This window comes from Microcaecilia unicolor, chromosome 1 (genome assembly GCF_901765095.1).
Source record: "Microcaecilia unicolor chromosome 1, aMicUni1.1, whole genome shotgun sequence".
Classification (NCBI taxonomy): domain Eukaryota; kingdom Metazoa; phylum Chordata; class Amphibia; order Gymnophiona; family Siphonopidae; genus Microcaecilia; species Microcaecilia unicolor.
In genome coordinates this window covers 244,226,076-244,247,539 of record NC_044031.1, presented here as the reverse complement: position 1 = coordinate 244,247,539, position 21,464 = coordinate 244,226,076, and the positions used below count along the sequence as shown (strand labels likewise).

The window sequence follows — 21,464 nt, the reverse complement described above, 5'->3', positions numbered from 1 at the left end:
ATGTTCTAGTTGTTAGGAAACCCTTGATCCAGCTAAGTACTCTTCCACCAATCCCGAAGTAGTCTAGGATGCTTAGTAATATATTGTGGTTTACCATGTCAAATGCACTAGACATGTCGAATTGTAGAAGTATGCTTTTGCCTGTTGCTATTTGTTGTTTGAATTTGGCTAGTAGAGTGATTAGTACTGTTTCGGTACTGTGGTTGGAGCAGAATCCTGATTGTGATTCGTGTAGTATTGTGAATTTGTTTGTGAGGTCAGTAAGTTGTTTGATTACTATGCTTTCCATTAGTTTGACTACTAGTGGAATTGATGCTACTGGTTGGTAGTTGGTGATATCGTCTGTTTATTTTTCTTTGTATCTTTTGGTATTGGGGTAAGTAGGATGTTGCCGTTTTCCTTTGGGAAGAGACCATGTTGAAGCCTGTAGTTTAAGTGGGATGTGAGGTCTACTATGAAGCGTTAGGGAGTGGATTTTAATAGGTAACTGGGGCAGGCATCCAGTTTACAGTGAGTCTTGGAGAACCTATTAATCACTTGATTGACTTTCAGTGGTGAGCGGAGCGAAGGTTGTCCAGAGTCTGTCTGCTGGGTATTCACTGGGGATTGGGTCCATACACTCGAAGAAGTTATCGATGTCGGTGGTGTTCTGAGGTAGCGTGTTGCGTAGATTTACAATTTTTTCGTTGAAATATTTGGCAAGTGCGTCTGCAGATGGGGTGTTTGTGTTAGTTGTGGTGACCACGGTGGTGTCTAGTAATTTGTTCACGAGTTGGTATAGTTTTTTCATGTCATTGTAGTCGGGCCCTATTTTGGTTTTGTAATATGACCTTTTGGCTTCTCTTGTTGCATATTTGTATTTTCTTTGAATTTGTTTTCATGTGTTGAGTGATTGTTCATCTTTTAATTTTTTCCATGCTCGTTCAAGCTTCCTGGATTGTGTTTTTAGTTTTTTTAGTTCTTCATTGTACCATGGTATTGAATTTTGCCTACGTGATGTTCTTATTTGTAAGGGTGCTATTTCGTCTAGTATGTTTTTGCATCTTTTGTCCCAATCTGAGAGGTAGTATGTAGAGTCCGTTTGTGCTGTCCATTCATTATTGTACATTTGGTGCCAGAATGTTTCCGGGTCTATTTGGCTTCTTGTGTTGTGTGTTCATGTATGTGGTGTGACCATGGTGTGTTTGTCCATTTGATATCTGATATAATTAGGTTTTGGTCTGTGGACAGTTTGTGTGAGATAAGGTCGAGTGTGTGCCCCTTGATATGGGTTGCTTGGATGTGTGGCAATTTAAGGTCCTATAGTTGGAGGAATTCCTTGCATTCGTGTGCATTGGTAGAGTTTAGGTCTTCTAGGTGCAGGTTGATGTCTCCCAGTATTAGTATGTTGGGATTAGATACACAGGTGTTAGATATGAAGTCCATAAAGTGCGATTGGCATTGGTTCCAGTTTCCTGGAGGTCTATAAAACAGGATGCAGTTTAGATGGTCAAGTAGGGTGGTGTGGTGTATTCTAATTGATGCTATTTCGAGTTGGGAAGTTATGGACTCGGCAACGGTGAAGTCGGTGAAGTGTGATTGATGGATGAATACTATGCCTCCGCCTCTCTTTTCCTTTCTGGTCCAGTGCTTGATTTTGTATCCTGGGGGGCAAAGGTCTAGGATTATCGGGTCTTTTTGTTCATGGATCCAAGTTTCATTGATGAAAAGCAGGTTGAGGTTTTCTGATGTGATCCAGTCTGTTGTTGTTGTAGCTTTATTTAGTACAGATCTGGCATTAATGTATGTTATGTGGATTTTTGTCAGTTGTCGTTTCTTTATTGGTATGGATTTGTTTTGACCTTTCATTCCCTTGTGTTGGGGTTGTCCGTATATTGGTGTTCTTCCTTTGTTTTGATGGTTGTCAGTTTGGTAAGGTGTGGTGCGTCTGAACAGGCTTTGATAGTTATAAAGTGTGGGTAAGGTGTTTTTATCAACGAGTGGGATGGTTAATGTTAGGTGGATCGAGGATAAGGAGTAGATTGTTAGGATCAGTTTGTCTGTGTACATTATAGGTTTGATTCGTTAGGGCTGCTAGTGGTTTGTGTCAGGTGGATACTCACAGTTAGATGTTCAGAAGGATTACCCTGGATTGCAGAGGCTCCCTAGTTGCGTCGTTGGTTTGGGGAAGGAATCTGGAGACCTTTCCAGGCACCGCGTGGGGATTAATTGGTCAAATATATTATTCTGGTGTTGTAGATCCGGTAGGTCCTGGGACAGTGGTATGGCCTGGTCGCATGGGTTATGAGGCCCTGGAGCTTTGTTGGTGGTTGGGTTGAGATCAGAGGGTAGGCGATCAGCTCAGTCTCCTCCGATGTCCGGGACTGGATCTCTCGGGGCCGTTCTCCTGCAGGCCAGTTGGCTGCAGTATGCAATTCGCGCTGCTCTTGCTGCCTCGTTCGCTTCCCGTAACGATTCGCCACCTGGATCGCCCCTGCATCTCCCTCACTTACTGTCTCTGTTGTTCCTGTGGCGACCCTCTTACACGTGGTCGGGGCTACCGAGCGGCTTGGTCCTCTGGGCTCCCATGCCTCTTGGGTGGTCTAGTCTGTCATGGGCTCTTTTTCTTTTCTTTTGATGTCGGCGGCTGACGGGTGGGGGTCCAAGTCAGGAGCTGCTGGGATGATCTAGGCGATCCCTGCCTGGCGGGCCCCTTGCAGTGTGGAGATTCCATCGGCTTCCCGAGCAAGGGCAGGTGTCAGACAGTCTGGTCGGCCGGGCTGGCGGTCCTAACCTATCTGGGTCCATGTGGTAGCCCCAACTGTGGCTCCACTGGCCTTTCCACGGTGGGCAGAGGGCTAGCGCTGAACAGGCCATGAGTTTTTGTTTCTGTGGCAAGCTTCTCTTTTAGCCTTCTTTATCAGTGCTTTGCATCTAACATGCCAGTGTTTATGTTGCTTCTTTTTTTTCTTCATTTGGATCCTTTTTACATTTTTTTAAAGATCTTTTGGCTATAATAACCTCTTTAACTTCACCTTTTAACCTGTCTTGTATGGGAATTCTGTGAGCCCTTGGGTCCTGCTGGAGGCGGAGGTAAAGGTAACCGCTGGCCTCCAAAGGACAGCCGAACAACCCCTAGACTTCACCCGCGGCGACCGCCGTTCACCAGGAGTTGAGCTCCCAGCTGCAGGCGGCCAACGGGACTTCTGGATCCGCAGGGTTGGCGGACTGGCCAGACGAGAGAGGCAGGAGCAAGTGAGGATAGTCAGGAACAAGCAGTGGTCAGGGCTGGCAGCAAGCAAGGATAGTCAGGAACAAGCAGTGGTCAGGGCTGGCAGCAAGCGAGGATTATCAGGAACAAGCAGTGGTCAAAATTAGGCGAAGGTCCAAAATCAGGAAACATACAAAAGGTCCAAGTGCTCTGCAACTACCCAGGAACGGAATAGAAGCCAAAGCACAGAAGGACTGACGGCAAGGCTTTAAATAGGGAGGCAATCAGTCAACCATTCTCAGCTGAATCCAACATGGCTGCCCCCACAGGAGATCTCTAAGGACCAAATATGGGCTTCCTTCCTGTCCTCATTACTCCAAGATGGCTGGACCCCCTGAGCTAACCAAGATGGCCGCTGCCATTGATCCAACCCAGATGACGGCTGCCAGAACTAGGAAACCGAAACAGACCTTCCTAAGCCTGATCCTTGTCCCTTTCCGATGGAACTGCAGAAGGACCTAGTCGGGAGGAGCGTCGAACAGGTGAGGGACGTGACAGTACCATGCAGGCTGTCATTCACTATTCTTAACATATGGTCTGGGTTTCCATATCCATGCCTGTTTTAAAATCCTAACCTTTGCGCCTGACCCTCTTCAAACATTTCCCTCATTTTATCATGGTTGCCCTTTTAGAAATTAAATGCTGGTACAGTAGATTTCCTTTATGACTTCACTCCAGTTAGTAGCTCAAATTTGACCATGTTCTGATCACTGTTTCCCAGCAGACCCCAACACTGTTACTCTCGTACTAGGCCCTGCATTCCACTAAGGACTAGATCTAAAACAGCTTCCCTTCTTTTCGGTTGCTGGACCACTTACTCTAAGAAGCAGTTATTTATTACATCTAGAAATTTTACCTCCCTAGCACTACCTGATCTAGTCAATATTGGGGTATTTGAAATCTCTCCTTTTTAAATGTTACCCACGTGTTATGGATCAATAGTCACTGAAGAGCAACACGGGTCAACACAACTGCCCAAACCCGCAAAAAGAATGGAAAAAAAGTGGAGAAAAATGACCTCAGTCAAAAAAAAACGCATGGCCTTCAAAACTCGAATTAGCCAGCTCTATATTCATTGTTAAAAAAAAAAAAACTCCACTTAAATATCTCCTTCATTTCAAAATGTCCCAAACAGTGACTACAGTTGCATATGTGTTTGCATGTCAAATGGTGCTTAGATGATGACTCTGGCTTTAAAAAGTAAGGCCGGTGCCGGGCGGGCTTGTATAGTCTGGGTCCCGCATATGGCAGTCCAGTTTAAGATGGGCTGGAGAGGGCTTCGATAGAAACTCCAGTAATTTGGAATGTGAGGACAGTGCCAGGTAGACTTTTACAGTCTGTGTCTTGCAAATGACAAGACAGATTTGGTTAGACTTGAGTGGGCTTTGACAGCAACTCCAGTAGTTGGCGCATAAGGACTGAGCCGGGCAGACTTCTACAGTGTATGTCCCAAAAACACCAAAGATAGACCATGGTCAAGTATATAATATCACATTCATTGTTGATTTTAATCATAAATTGATAATGATTATGAACGTTGGGCAGACTGGACGGACTGTTCAGGTTTTTATCTGCCGTCACTTATTGTGTTATACTATTATAATAAGTGCAGGTCTGTCTTTAGTGCTTTCTGAAAATTTAGGTGGTCAATCGTGGTTTTTACTGCTTTTGATACTGCGTTCCATAGTTGTGCACTTACGTAGGAAAAGCTGGATGCATAGGTGGATTTGTATTTGAGTCCTTTGCTGCTTGGGTAGAAACAGAGAAAAAATGTAGGCAGATAAAGGCCATGTGACCTATCCAGTCTGCCCATCTAATTTATTTATTTTATTTTGACATTTCTACCTTGCATTTTCCCAAGAAAGCTCAGGTTCAATGTGGCTTACATAACAAATTAAGAAGCATTACAAGACAATATTAATAAAAGAATACAACTATTAAAGTATTTTCATATTAGCTAAGTACAGATCTAAAGAAGTGGGCTTGAAGTAAACTTCTGAATGGCATATAATCAGCTGAGTGTCTGATATACTTGAGTAATGAGTTCCAGCATTTGGCACTTTGGTACAAAAAATTAGCATTATGGATAGTTTTGTAGGTTAAGTTTTTATAACTTGGGAAATGTAATATGAGATATTCTCTAGATGATGAGGTGGCATTTAATGGTGGTAACTTAATGAGATCTATCATAAGATGGTAAGATACCATAAAGAATCTGATGAAGAACACAGAGCTTAAATGAAATTATTTCATTAATAGGTAACTAATGTAGATCTTTAAGAAGAGGAGATGCGTTAACGTAACGTGGTGATCTGTATATAAGGCGAGCAACTGTGTTTTGTGCAGTTTGTAGTTTTCTTATGAGACTCCTCTTAATGCCTGCATAAATGGAATTGCAGTAGTCAAATTTAATTAAGAGTAACGCTAAGCAAAAGTGCAAAAGACATCTTGAAAAGATTAGTCTTAATTATTTATTATTATTACATTTGTATCCCAAATTTTCCCACCTTTTTGCAGGCTCAATGTGGCTTACATATCACCCACCGTTAACGGCGTTAGCCGATTCCGATCTGAACAAATACATAATATGAATGAATACAAAGTGATATTGTGGTAGAATGAGGTACATGTATGGTAGGTACAAATGGGGGGAAACTTAGGGAGGGAAAGGGGGAAGAAGGGTCAGGTAATGTCCGTTATGGTCTTTGGTTACATTGTGTCGCAAGTGTCCAGGTATTTTTATGTTGGGTCGGTGGGGTATGCTTTTCTGAACAGGTCTGTCTTTAGTGCTTTCCGAAAATGTAGGTGGTCAATCGTGGTTTTTACTGCTTTTGATAATGCGTTCCATAATTCTGCGCGCTTAGGTAGGAAAAACTGGATGCATAGGTGGATTTGTATTTGCTGCTTGGGTAGTGGAGTTTTAGGTATGATCGTGCAGATTTTGTGGTGTTTCTGCTTGGCAGGACGATACGGTCTGTCATGTATCCCGGTGCCTCGCCGAAGATAATTTTATGGACAGTTGTGCAGACTTTGAAAGTGATATGTTCTTTGATTGGTAGCCAATGCAGTTTTTCTCAGAAAATTCTTTCGTTTCCACCATGAATTAGACGTTCAAGAGTACTTTGGAAATTTGGCAATCAAAAGAAAGAAACTGATCAATTAAGATCCCCAAAACTTTAATTGTTGAATCCAAAGAATAAGTAACATTATCATTCTTAAAATTTGAGATGATTATTGGGTGGTAAGGGCTAGTTGCTATCATATATTTCATTTTATCAGTATTAAGTTTCAATTTGAAATTAAGAGCCCAGGTTTCTATTAAATCGATACGATACCTGCTTTGATTTTGTTTTGAAATCTCATGTAATTCTTTGATGAATGGTATATAAATTGTAATATCAGCATATATGAATGCTGAAAACCCGTTTGATTCTAGCAAATGACCTAAAGGGATCATCATGATGTTAAACAAAATAGGTGACAGAGGAGAGGGATCATCATGATGTTAAAATAGGTGACAGAGGAGAACTCTGTAGCACTCCACTACAAGAAACCCATGACGACGAGATAGTACCCTGTTGCTTAACTTGGTAAGACCTGGATTTTAAAAATTCAGAGAACCATTTTAAGACTGTTCCACAGATTCCATAATAGTCAAATATGTTTAAAAGGATGTCATGATGTACTGTATCAAATGCACTAGACATGTTGAATTGGAGAATTAAAACTTTGTTGCCTAATTCTCATCTAAGATTGGCTACTAATGTAGTAAGAACAGTTTCAGTACTATACAAGGGCCTGAAACCCAACTGATTTTTATGTAGAATTGAATGATGCTGAAGATATTCCATTACCTGATGAGTGATTAGCCCATTTAAAACTGTGACTAATAGAGGTATTGAGGCCACTGGTCTGTAGTTAAAAACAATGCTAATGCAAAGTTGACTATTTTTTGGGATCAGCGTTAAGATTCTCCAAGGACAAGCAGGCTTCTATCTTCACAAGTGGGTGATGCCGATCCATGTCGTCCTGTCCAGCATTTTACCAAAGCTAAAAAGAGAGCATTGTGGAGCACAAGCCACTGCGCATGCATAGGTACCTTCCCGTCTTTCATGCAAATGCAGTCTCAGTTCTCCTTTTTCCATGTGAGGAGAAGGTGCTGTTTTTTTGTCCTCTCTTCACTTGCCCGTTTTTTTGAGAGCTATTTGTGCCTTTCAGCTATTTTACATAGTAACATAGTAAATGACGTCAGAAAAAGACCTGCATGGTCCATCCAGTCTGCCCAACAAGATATACTCATATGTGTATACCTTACCTTGATTTCTACCTGCCTTTTTCTGGGCACAGACCGTACAAGTCTGCCCAGCAGTATTTCCCGCCTCCCAACCACCAGTCCCGCCTCCCATCACCGGCTCTGGCACAGACCTTATAAGTCTGCCCTCCACTATCCTCTCCTCCCAACCCCTCTTCCCCCACCTGCTCTCTTTGGCTCCTTTTATTTGACCTTTTTACCCTTCCTTTAATTTCTTTATATTAATTTTGCCCGGTTTTTAGTTTTATTTTTTTCTGTCATCAGGCCACTTTTTTATTCCCTGACTTTGGTTGGGTCTCTCCCTTTGGTTTTTCTCTATGCTTTGACCCTTTTTTGGGCACCGTTGAGCAGTTTAATTTAGCTGACTATGAGGCATATTTTCAAAGCACTTAGCCTTCCAAAGTTCCATAGGTTTCTATGGAACTTTGGAAGGCTAAGTGCTTTGAAAATATGCCTCAAAGTTTTTTCTGTCCATGTCCACGAAGATTTCCAGTGGCTACAAGAGCTGTACCTGGTGCAATTGGGATTTCTCGGGAAAAGACACCTATTCTTTTCTGTCTGCAGTGTCTTGGGCCTGACCATAGCCCTGCTAACAGTGTTCTGTCTGTGCATGAAGAAGAGAACCCAGGCTTCCTGAGAGGCTCAACGAGAGAGGATTTTTGTAGCCAAGTTTGGTTCCTTGGCGTTGGCATCGACATAGAGTATCGTATCAGTATCGGGAGTGTCAGTAAGCATGGCTGCTTCTAGATTAGACACTGGGAGCAGTGAGGCATCGAGTGGGTCTCCCCCTGTTTCGAGGCTTTCTGCTGTGCCGACCCCCCAGGACAGTCCATCATTGGACCTAACCCAAGGAGACATGAGGATTCAATGTCATCCTTGTTAGCACTGAGGAGCCTTAGTGACACACTTTGGGCGAAGGCCAAGAAGCGTCGTCATCGGTCACCTACTATGCATGGTGCCGGGAGCTCTGGAGCATTGAAGGATTCGGCACCCGAGAAGCATAGGCGCCAGCTGAGATTCGCTCCCATGTCGACCAGTGGTTCTGCAACCTGCGCTTCAGCTGGTACCCCAACTTCTCCTAGTGTCTGCCCTCAATGAGCGCTTCTGGGCCTTGGTTCCTGAGCTGCTGAATGGCCTTATGCAACGGTATGCATCAGTATCAGGGGTGTTTGCACTTACCTTACTTCCTGTTGCAGCACCACCTGGCCTTCAGCCTGCGGTGTGGCTTCTGGCGCTGATTGCGGCCTCGGTGTTGACTGTCACCAAAGCCAGCACACCCTCGATGTTGGTGGAGGAAGCTTCGTCGGACTTGAGACGGGAGTTGACAAAAGTTGGCCTCTTGTAACTTCCAACCAGTGGGTTCTTCAAATAGTCCATCTCTGATACACCCTCAATTGGCATCTCAATCCTCCAAATTGCCCACCGAGCGCTCATTCATTCAGCTCTCAGCACAGGCAGCTACATGCAGAGGAACTCTCCATTCTCCTTAAGGCCCATTTGGTTGAACCCATTCCACCAGGGGAAGAAGGGCAGGGATTCTATTCCAGGTACTTCCTTGTGCAGGGCAAGACAGGGGGGATGCGTCCCATCCTAGACTTAAGGGCCCTGAACAAATTTCTAGTCCGAGAAAAGTTCAGGATGGTTTCCCTGGCCACCCTTCTCCCAATGATTCAGAAAAATGATTGTCTATGCTCTCTGGAGTTAAAGGATGAATATACTCGCATCCGATAATTCCAGCCCACCGGAAGTATCTTCGATTTCAGTTGGGAGTGTATCGCTTGTTGCCTTTTGGCCTTGCATCAGCTCCCAGGGTCTTCACCGAGTGTCTAGCGGTAGGTGCAGCTTTGCTACACAAACTGGGAGTCCATGTGTTCCCATATCTCGACGATTGGTTGGTGAAGAGGAACTCAGAAGATGGTGCTCAGGAGTCCATGCAGATTATTCGGGTGCGTGAGCTACTAGGGTTTCTTTTAAACTACCCCACGTCCCATCACCCTGCTCGACAACAGAGGATTCGAGCCTACCTCCCTGAGACGACAGTTTGGTCTCTCTGGCATCCAAGGTCGCATCTCAGCAGGTCACAGCTCTGCAGATATTGAGATTGTTGGGGCACATGGCTTCCACAGTGTATGTTACACCCATGACATGTTTTCACATAACAGCTCAATGGACCCTGGCTTCTCAATGGTATCAAACCACAAAGAGTCCAGAAGGTGTCCCCAGAGCTTGTACACTCTCTTCAGTGATAGACAATTCAATTCAATTTGACTCAGACTTCATTCCAAATTCCTCAGCCACAATAGGTGCTGACAATGAATGCATCTCTCCTGGGATGGGGAGCTCATGTAGATGGGCTTCACACTCAAGGTGCTTGGTCCGCCCAGGAGTGTTGGGCGATCTGGAACATTCTAAAGGCTTTCAGAGGTTGGCTATCTCACCAAATTGTTTTCATCCAGACAATCAGATTTCAATGTATTACACCAATAAGCGGGAACACCAGATCACACCATCTGTGTCAGGAGGCTGTACGAATGTGGCATTGGGCTCACCAATACAGCATGTTCCTTCAAGTCACTTATCTGGTGTGCGCAGACAATACCCTGGCTGACAGGCTGAACTGGATAATGCAACTGCACGAGTGGTCTCTCAATATGTGCATAGCCCGCAAGATCTTCCAAGCGTGTGGCACCCCCTCAGTGGATTACTTTGCCACTCAGATCAACCATAAGTTTCCTTCGTCCTGTTCCAGGCTTCAGGCCCACGACAGACTAGCATTGGATGCCTTCCTTATCAACTGGGGGACAGGTCTTCTTTATATATATCCTCCAATACCTCTAGTGGGAAAATCTTTGTTGAAATTCAAGCAAGACAGCGGGACCATGATTCTGATCGTGCCATACTGGCTGCGGTAGATATGGTAGAACTGTGGAACTTGGAGTGTTTTCCGACCCTCATTACTCAGAACGAGGGGTCACTTCTATATCCCACTCTCCAGTCTCTGACTTTCACAGCTTGGATGTTGAGAGCCTAGAATTTGCTTCCTTAGGTCTCTCAGAGGGTGTCTCCCGTGTCTTGCTGGCTTCCAGGATAGATTTCACTAAGAGGTGTTACTCTTTTAAATGGAGGTGGTTGGCCGTCTGGTGTCAGACCAAGGTCTTAGATCCCCTTGCTTGCCCTACACACACACCTATAAGAGTGTGGTCTCAAGACCAACTCCGTAAGGGTTCACCTTAGTGCAATTAGTGCTTATCAATGTGTAGAAGGTAAGCCCATCTCTGAACAGCCTCTAGTTTGCTTCATGAGAGGTTTGCTTTTGTCAGAACCCCCTGTCAAACCTCCACCAGTGTCATGGGATCTCGTCGTTCTCACCCAGCTGATGAACCACTGAAATCCTGCCAACCGAAGTTCTTGACCTGGAAGGTTGTTTCTTGGTGGCTGTTACTTTAGCTCGTAGGGTTAGTGAGCTTCAGGCCTTAGTAGTGGATGCACCTTATACTAAGTTTCATCACATCAGTGTAGTCCTCCGCACGTACCCTAAGTTCCTGCCGAAGGTGGTGTCAGATTTCCATCTGAACCAGTCGATTGTCTTGCCAGCATTCTTTCCCTGACCTCATGCCCATCCTGGCAAAAGCAGCTTGCACACTTTGGATTGCAAGAGAGCATTGGCCTACTACATGGAGCGGACAGGGCCACAGAGACATTCCGCCCAAATTTTGTTTCTTTTGATCCGAATAGGATGGGGGTCGCTGTTGGGAAACGCACCATTTCAGTTTGGCTGGCAGATTACATTTCTTTCAGTTATGCTCAGGCTGGGCTGATCTTGGAGGGTCATGTCACGGCTCATAATGTCAGAGCCGTGACTGCGTCATAGCCTACTTGAGATCAGCCTCCATTTGCAAAGCTGCGATGTGGTCTTATTTATTTATTTATTGCATTTGTATCCCACATTTTCCCACCTATTTGCAGGCTCAGTGTGGCTTAAATTATTCCGTAATGGCGATCGCCATTTCCGGCATGAGGAAATACAAATTGGTATTGCATTAAATGTTCATAAGTGAACAAGTAGATTAGTAGTCAAGTATAGAGAATTCATTATCGGGATAAGAAATAGAGTAGTGTAGCATTAAAGTTCATTCGTGACAAGTTGATGAGGCAATCAGGTATAGAGAGTTTGGTTATGTCCAGTTCTGGTATAAGTTTCGTTGACTGGCATTTAGGATGGGTCGTTGTGCTATGCCCTGTTGAACAGGTTGGTTTTTAGTAATTTTCGGAAGTTTAAGTCAAGTCTCCCCTTCCCCTCATTCCCTTTCCTCCTTTCCTGAAGTTACTATTGAGGAAACGACACTTCTCCTTTCTTCCTCAAAATGTACCACCTGTTCCTCTGATCCCATTCCCACCCACCTTCTTAATGCCATCTCTCCTACTCTTATTCCTTTTATCTTTCACATTCTCAACCTCTCACTTTCCACTGCGACTGTCCCTGCTGCCTTTAAACATGCTGTGGTCACACCTCTCCTTAAGAAGCCTTCACTTGACCCTACTTGTCCCTCTAATTACCGACCCATCTCCCTCCTTCCTTTTCTCTCCAAATTACTTGAGCGTGCTGTTCACCGCCGCTGCCTTGATTTTCTCTCCTCACATGCTATTCTTGACCCACTACAATCTGGTTTTCGCCCTCTCCACTCAACTGAAACTGCGCTTACTAAAGTCTCCAATGACCTATTACTGGCTAAATCCAGAGGTCAATATTCCATCCTCATTCTTCTTGATCTTTCTGCTGCTTTTGACACTGTCGATCACAGCATACTTCTCGATACCCTGTCCTCACTTGGATTCCAGGGCTCTGTCCTTTCCTGGTTCTCTTCCTACCTCTCCCTCCACACCTTTAGTGTTCACTCTGGTGGATCCTCTTCTACTTCTATCCCTCTGCCTGTTGGCGTACCTCAGGGTTCTGTTCTTGGTCCCCTCCATCTACACTTCTTCCCTTGGTTCATTAATCTCATCCCATGGCTTTTCCTACCATCTCTATGCTGATGACTCCCAAATCTACCTTTCTACCCCTGATATCTCACCTTGCATCCAAACCAAAGTTTCAGCGTGCTTGTCTGACATTGCTGCCTGGATGTCTCAACGCCACCTGAAATTAAATATGACCAAAACCGAGCTTCTCATTTTCCCCCCCAAACCCAACTCCCCGCTCCCCCCGTTTTCTATTTCTGTTGATGGCTCTCTCATTCTCCCTGTCTCCTCAGCTTGAAACCTTGGGGTCATCTTTGACTCTTCTCTCTCCTTCTCTGCTCATATCCAGCAGACCGCCCCTTTCTTTCCGAGCACTCTACCAAAACCCTCATCCACACCCTTGTCACCTCTCGTTTAGACTACTGCAATCTGCTTCTTGCTGGCCTGTCACCTCTCTCCTCTCCAGTCGGTTCAAAACTCTGCTGCCCGTCTCATCTTCCGCCAGGGTCGCTTTACTCATACTACCCCTCTCCTCAAGACCTTTCACTGGCTCCCTATCCGTTTTCGCATCCTGTTCAAACTTCTTCTACTAACCTATAAATGTACTCACTCTGCTGCTCCCCAGTATCTCTCCACACTCGTCCTTCCCTACACCCCTTCCCGTGCACTCCGCTCCATGGATAAATCCTTCTTATCTGTTCCCTTCTCCACTACTGCCAACTCCAGACTTCGCGCCTTCTGTCTCGCTGCACCCTACGCCTGGAATAAACTTCCTGAGCCCCTACGTCTTGCCCCATCCTTGGCCACCTTTAAATCTAGACTGAAAGCCCACCTCTTTAACATTGCTTTTGACTCGTAACCACTTGTAACCACTCGCCTCCACCTAACCTCCTCTCTTCCTTCCCGTTCACATTAATTGATTTGATTTGCTTACTTTATTTTTTGTCGATTAGATTGTAAGCTCTTTGAGCAGGGACTGTCTTTTTTCTATGTTTGTGCAGCGCTGCGTATGCCTTGTAGCGCTATAGAAATGCTAAATAGTAGTAGTAGTAGTAATATGGTAGCGCATTCCATAGTTGCGTACTTAATGTAGGAGAAGCTGAACGCATATGTTGATTTATATTTTAGTTCATTGCAGTTGGGGTAATGGAGATTCAAGAATGTGAGTGACTTTTTGTATTCCTGGGTGGTAAGTCTATGAGGTCTGACATGTAGACCGGGGCCTCGCCGTGAATGATTTTATGAACTAGAGTATGGACCTTGAACGCAATACGTTCCCTGAGTGGGAGCCAGTGCAATTTCTCTGTTAGGGGCCTGGCACTTTCGAATTTCATTTTTCCAAATGAGTCTGGCTGCTGTGTTTTGGGCAGTCTGGAGTTTCTTGATGATTTGTTCTTTGCATCCGGCATAAATTGTGTTGCAGTAATTGTACCAAGTTGCGGAATACTTCCCTTGGGAAGAAAGGTTTTATTCTTTTGAGTTTCCGCATTGAATGGAACATTTTCTTTGTTGTATTTTTCACATGGCTTTCTACTGTAAGATTTCGGTCAATTGTTACTCCGAGAATTTTCAGGTTGTCTGAAACAGGAAGAGAGTTGTCTAAGGTGTTTATAGTGGTGGGTTTGTTCGTGTTATATTGTGATGAGAGGATGAGACATGGAGGGGCATAATCGAACTCGAACACCCATCTCCATGGGCATCTATGTCCGAGAACGGGTACATGAAGGGGCAGGACAGACCGTATTTTCGAAAAAAAAAAAAGGACGCCTGCCTTTTTTCTTCGATAATACGGTTTGTGCCGGGCAAATGCATCGGATGTGTGCAGATTTGAGCTGGGCGGTTTCGTTTTTCAGCGATAATGGAAACCGAAGACGCCCAGCTCAAAAACGAACAAATTCAAGGCATTTGGTCGTGGGAGGGGCCAGGATTCGTAGTGCACTGGTCCCCCTCACATGCCAGGACACCAACTGGGCACCCTAGGGGGCACTTGTAACAAAAACAAAAAAAAATACCTCCCTAGTCCATAGCTCCCTTCCTTTGGGTGCTGAACCCCTCAGATCCCCCCCAAAACCCACTACCAAAACCCATACACCATTACCATAGCCCTTATGGCTGAAGGGGGCACCTAGATGTGGGTACAGTGGGTTTTGGGGGCGGTTTGGAGGACTCCCATTAACCACCACAAGTGTAACAGGTGGGGGGGGGGGGGGGGGCCTGGGTCCACCTGGGTGAAGTCCACTGCACCCACTAACAACGGCTCCAGGGACCTGCATGCTGCTGTGATGGAGCTGGGTATGACATTTGAGGCTGGCATACAGGCTGGAAAAAAAAGTTATTAAAGTTATTTTTTTTTTTGGTAGGAGGGGGTTAGTGGCCACTGGGGGAGTCAGGGGAGGTCATCCCCGATTCCCTCCGGTGGTCATCTGGACAGTTGGGGCACTTTTTGGGGACTTGTTCGTGAGAAAAAAGTGTCCAGAAAAAGTGACCCAACTTCTCGCTAAAAACGCTTTTCTTTTTTCCATTATTGGCCGAGGGTGCCCATCTCTGCTCGGTCGATAAACACGCCCCAGTCCCACCTTCACCACACCTCCGACACGCCCCCGTCAACTTTGTTCGTTCCTGCGACAGATTGCAGTTGGAGGCGCCCAAAATCAGCTTTTGATTGTACCGATTTGGGCGCCCACCGGATTTGGGTCTCAATATGGGCGTTTTTCTCTTTCAAAAATAAGCTGGATTGTGTTTTTTTTCTGCGTTGTTTTAATTGAAATGCATCCGCCCATGAATTCATGATTTGGAAGCTGGGATTGATTTATTGTGATTTCTGTTAGATCATGTTTGATCGGGATGTAGATCATAACATCATCTGCATAGATGTAAGGATTGAGGCCTTGGTTGGATGGCGAACTGGCTAGAGGTGTCATCATTAGGTTGAAAAGGGTTGGTGAGAGTGGTGATCCTTGGGGTGCTCTGCATTCTGGTTTCCATGGTGATGTGTTCGAATTGGATATTACTTGGTATGGTCTTGCGGTCAGGAAGCCTTTGAACCAATTAAGTACGCTTCCTCCAATCCCGAAGTATTCTATGATGTTTAATAGTATTTTATGGTTTACCATGTCGAATGCGCTCGACATGTCGAATTGTAGGAGGAGTACACTGTTGCCAGTTGCAATTGCTTGTTTGAATTTGGTTAGGAGAGTGATTAGTACTGTTTCAGTACTGTGATTGGAACAGAATCCTGATTGTGATTCATGTAATATTGAGAATTTGTTTAAGTAGTCGGTGAGTTGCTTGGTTACCATACTTTCCATTAGTTTGGTTGCTAGGGGAATAGATGCTACCGGGCGGTAGTTGGTTATGTCATTTGCTTTTTTTCTTTGAATCTCTAGGTATTGGGGTGAGTAGTATGTTTCCTTTATCTTTAGGGAAGAGTCCGTGTTGTAACATATGGTTTAGGTGCAGCGTGAAGTCTGTTATGAAGCTTGGGGGGGCGGATTTTATTAGGGTGTTAGGGCATATGTCCAGTTTGCAGTGGGATTTGGTGGGTGATGGTTTCATCGGTGAGTAGATCGAAGTTTGTCCAGATTCGGTCTACTGGATATTCATCGGGGATTGGGTCCAAATGATCAATTAATTTTTCGTGGTTGGTGGTATTGTTTAATAGGGTGGTTAGCAGCTTTATAATTTTTTCGTTGAAATATTTAGCAAGGTTTTCTGCTGATGGGGTGTCTGTGTTGGTTGTGGTGACTGGTGTGGTATCAAGTAGTTTGTTCATGAGTTGGAAAAGTTTATGCGTGTCTTTGTAGTCTGGCCCTATTTTGGTTTTGTAGTATGATCAGTCCACACATTCACATCATACTACTGCCTTGAGCTGGATACCCGATGCGACAGTCGGTTTGGAAAGTCAGTCTTGCTGAATCTGTTTGGGGTCTAGAATCCAACTTCACCCTCATAGGCCCATTTTATTCTGTTCCAGGCTGCACTCTCATTCAGATTGTATATAGTTTCAGGTTAATCTGTAGTATGTCCTCGCCATTGCGAGGCCCAATTGACCATTGTTTGTTGTTTTTGTTGAGCCTGGATGCTAGGGATTCCCCACTTGTGAGAAGATAGAAGCCTGCTTGTCCTCAGAGAAAGCGAAGATACTTACCTGTCGTCAGGTGTTCTCTGAGGACAGCAGGTTTCATATTCTCACTATCCTTCCCACCTCCCCTTGGAGTTGTCTCCTTGGTTATTTTTATTTTATTTTTTGTTTTATTGTTAAACTGAGGACACAATGTTCATGCAATGGGCAGGAAGGCACTCATGCATGTGCAGTGGAGTGCGGCTCTCGTTCCACAAATCTCTCTTTAGCTTTGGCAAAATGCCGGACCGGGTGACGTGGATTGGCATCACCCACTTGTGAGAATATGAAGCCTGCTGTCTTTGGAGAATATCTACTACAGGTAAGTATCTTCACTTTATGCTTCTATTTAGATAACATTAAAGTTATACTTACATGTAGGTGATCAATTAACACCTTAGGTACTGTTTTCAAGAGATAATTAGGACAGGAGTCGAGTAAGCATTGTAAGTCAAGCATTGTGATTTGGTGTATTTGCGAAGGAAATGATTGATTTGGTTCGATATGATAGGGTGAAATGTCGACCTAGTTCTATTCATAGTTGAGTAAAAGAGTGATTTTATAAATTAAGGAATTGCTCTGAGATGAAGGTTTTTCAGTTCATTTATTTTAGTTATTTTCTGTTCAAAATAGGCCAATTGGTCTTCTGAAGGGACAGATTCATTTATGAAAGTTATGTGTGAGTATTCAGCAATGAATGAACTAAAGCATATAGTTTTCTAAGGTTAATTGTTTTGTCTATGAATTTAGAATAAGTAATTTTAGCTTTGGAAATCATATGTTTGTATTCTCTTAGGAGCTGTTTCCAATTTAACCAGTTATCATTAGTTTTAGTTTTGGACCAAATTCTTTCATTTCTTCTGCATTTTCTTTTAATTTCTATGAGATCTACATTGTACCAGGGAGATAATCTTGGATTAGGTCTGGATTTGGTTTTGATCGGTGCTATCTTGTCTAGAACTATGCTACAGGTGTCATTCCATTTTTGAATAAAGTTAATAGATGGAGGAGAGGGAAATAGTTGACTAAATTGTTCATTTTACTGTTTAGGGTCAATTTTACCTCTGGTTTGAAAGATGTGAGAATCGTTTCTTGTTTTAAGATTAAATGTAGCTTCCAGTACCTCATGAAAGACTCCAGAGGAAATTGGAGAGTCATGGGATTGGAGGTAGTGTTATACTGTGGATTAAAAACTGGTTAAAAGATAGAAAACAGAGAGTAGAGTAAAATGGTCAGTATTCTCAATGGAGAAGGGTAGATAATGGGGTTCCTCAGGGATCTGTGCTGAGATGGGAGTAACTAGTGAGGCAATTGAATAACTTTGTGTTGTCAGCAAATTTAAAGTTGTTAAATTGCAAGAAGACTGGGCATCTAAATGACAGATGACGTTTAATGTGAGCAAGTGCAAAGTGATGCACATGGGAAAGAGGAACCCAAACTATAGCTATATAATGCAAGGTTCCACATTAAGAGTCACCAACTGGCCCAAGAACCGAACCTTGTTGCACACCACTGGTAACGCCCTTTTCCTCATAATGAGCTCCATTTACTGCTACCCTTTGTTGCCTTCCATTCAGCTGGTTCCTAACCCAGTCACTTTAGGGCCCATACCGAGGGCACTCAGTTTATTAGTCATACATATGGAATTGTGTCAAAGGTTTTGCTAACATTTAAATACACCACATTTAGCGCTCTCCCTCGATCCAACTCTCTGGTCACCCAGTCAAAGACATTAATTAGGTTTGTCTGACAAGACCTGCTTCTAGTGAAACCATGTCGCCTTTGGTCCTGTAATCTATTGGATTCAAAAAACTTTTCTATTCTCTGTTCTAAGTGTTTCCATTAAGTTACTTACCACAGAAGTCAGACTTACTGTCCTGTAGTTCCCAGCCTCTTTCTTCTGCTTTTGTAGAGAGAGACCACATCTGCTCTTCAGTCCTCCGGGACCACTCCGACTCTAGAGAGTCATTGAAAAGGTCAGCCAGCGGAGCCGCTAGAACTTCCCTATGTTCTTTCAGTACCCCCGGATGTATGCCATCCAGCCCTATCGCTTTGCCCACCTTTAATTTAACAAGCTGTTCACGAACTCAGTCCTCTGAAAATCATTTAGTGACTATCACCTCTCCATTCCTATTTGTTTGTCTTCTCCAATCCTGCTCCCAGCCCTTCAGCTGTGAACACAGAACAGAAATATTTAAGTAATTCTGCCTTATGTTTATCAGCTTCAACATATTCCTCCCTTTCACCTTTGTGTCTCTCAATGCCACGTTTGGACTTCCTTCTATCTAACAGATCTAAAGAATATCTTGTCCTCCCCTTTACTGTATTATCTATTTTTTTTCTTCCATTTACATCTTTGCTTTCGTGACTAATTCTACCAGCTTCTCTTAGCTTTTCCAGATATTGTTGCCTGTCTTCCTCTTTCTGCAATCTCTTGTAGTTTATAAAAGCTAACCTCTTTTTCCTTACCTTTTCAGCTACTACAAGTAAATGTATTGCATTGTCATAGTGCTGTATGTCAACACAAGTAATTCTTGTTATAATCAAATTAACTGATGCGTATTTGTAATATATACATTTTAATACAGTAACTGTTGAATTTAGGTTTGTTAATGTTTGAGGGTAAGATTGCTAGGTCAAAACAACATAAGTTGAATGCTGATAGCAGAAGGCTAATCTGTCCTAAGAGAGCTGTAGATTTTGTCTTCATTATGTATTCATTTGTATTTTTTTTTCCTCCAGGAACATGTCTTCTGGGTTGTGTCGCTGAACACTCTTTTTATACTTGTCTTTGGTAGGTGCTGTTATTGAAGTTCATATTAACTTGCATTTCTGTAGATTAACTTTTAGAATAACATTTTTTGCTCAGATAAGTCTATGCACAGTGTTAAGCTCCAAGTCTTGAAAATACTAATGCTGCTTTTATTATACTGTCAAATTTACTTCTTATTTGACCACTGTCTATTTTAGTTGCTGTTCTCTGGACTGACTTGCCTGTTAATGTCTTTTTGAAGATGTGGTCCTCAGAACTGTACACAGCACTGTAAATGAAGTCTCTGTTTTGGCACCGATGTAGAGATAGAATGCTTCAAGTATTGGTACGGCTCAACTGGAACCATTCTGTGGTGCAGTATTCTGTCAGTTTGGTCACATCCTCATTCAGGGTCTGATCCAGAGAGTGAAAAGGTGAAACGAGCAGCACAGCAAATAGCATAAATGAGCTTGCCAGATTTCGTTGTTAGATCATTTGTATAGTGGACCAGGAGTTATAAGATCGGCACAGATGCTGATCACATAAGTCATGTTTTTTTTTTTTTTTAACTTGGACCCTAGATACCTGTTATAGATTTTGAGTTGGATATTCAGAGCTTTCCAGTTTATTCTGGTACAGATATGTTCTCCTTAAGACAGTTGTACTATGACTTAATTTTCCTTTCACTTTTCTATTTTAAATTATATATATATATAATATGGATCAACAGTGTTTTGTAAAAAGTTACGACTCGAGAGGTGAAAACAGTTAAGCGTAAGTTGTCGTTGTTAAACCACTGGTAAATCTGCTTAAAACCTTGCCTCACAGTTCTCTATTCCTGTCTTGCTATTCTCATTCAAAGTGTTAAAATATTGTGGTGTCCTTAGAGAAAAAGAATAAAAAAAAGTTACTGTATACACTCCTCAAAACAGCTTTCGTCAATTGTATCCATTTACCAGCAGCGTCTCGGCAATTCCTATAAACGGTTGGATATAAACCCCTTTCTTAGTTCAAAGGTCACTAAAAATTAGCTCACAACAGGTCTCAAGTGTTCCAAAAGTAATCTAAAATATACTTACTCAAGATCAAATTATGTTTTAAGCTGCACCAACCACAATTCTTAGTTTTATTTCTATCGGTAACGTTTATTCCAATCACCAAATTTTACAACGGGGAAAACGTCATAACATGATGCTGATGGTAGAAATTGACATAAAGAGACTGAGATGTATGCGTTTCATTTTTGCATTCCAAGTACTAATTGACATCATTGTGTTGTGCCACTCAGTAAAAATGATGTAGTCACATTAGAATATATGCATTCTACTGAACAAGACATATTATTTCTGCAGTGCATTACAACGTAATTAGTCTTAATCCTTAGTTTTTTAAAACCTCAGTCATATTAGTGTATGTACAAAAAAGGGAAACATCATAACATAATACCGCCTGTGAATAGAGATGTGGAATTACCAAGGCATATGTGATTTACTCAGTAAACCTTTTAACATATCGAGCTCAAGTGTCTGTATGAATGACGTGTTTCTGTTGTGTTGCTAATTAGCAATGACAAGTAAATAGCAAGGTGTGTTCATTCTCATTAAATGATCCTGTGCATATTAAAAAGTCATCAAAATGACTTAAAAAATGTCGAATCGGTGTCATTCATAAATTATTTTTAAAAAAAACATGAACAAAAATAATATAAAAAAAACCCACAAACAAATATATAAAAAAACTTTGCAACTGGATCTAAAATGAATGACATAGAAATGACTAGTTATAATCAAGCAAAGTGAGAATTATGATGCTGCATTTTATCAAAACATTTCATAAAAAAAGAATAATCACTTTCCTGATTTAAGGTTTTAAACTTTAAAAATATATCTCTATTCAGCCTTTAATAGTAATCTATTAACATCTCCCCCTCTCCAGTGTGACTAAATTTTCAATAATGCTATGAACCTTAACTCCTTGAAGTTATGTTTGAGTTCACACATGTGTTCCACTAACGGTTTATCCAATGCTTTCCTTTTTTATAGCACTTTTATGCTCTATAATACGTTTGAGT

At 42.8% G+C, this 21,464-nt stretch overlaps 1 protein-coding gene across 1 annotated transcript in view; it reads left to right on the top strand.

Moving 5' to 3' along the window:
- LOC115471567 (E3 ubiquitin-protein ligase MARCH6-like) overlaps nucleotides 1-21,464 on the top strand; it is a 284,950-nt gene that overhangs the window by 96,047 nt on the left and 167,439 nt on the right. Inside the window, exon 10 of the mRNA XM_030205205.1 lies at nucleotides 19,384-19,435. Coding sequence (XP_030061065.1) covers nucleotides 19,384-19,435 — 52 coding nt within the window. The remainder of the gene's footprint in view (nucleotides 1-19,383; nucleotides 19,436-21,464) is intronic.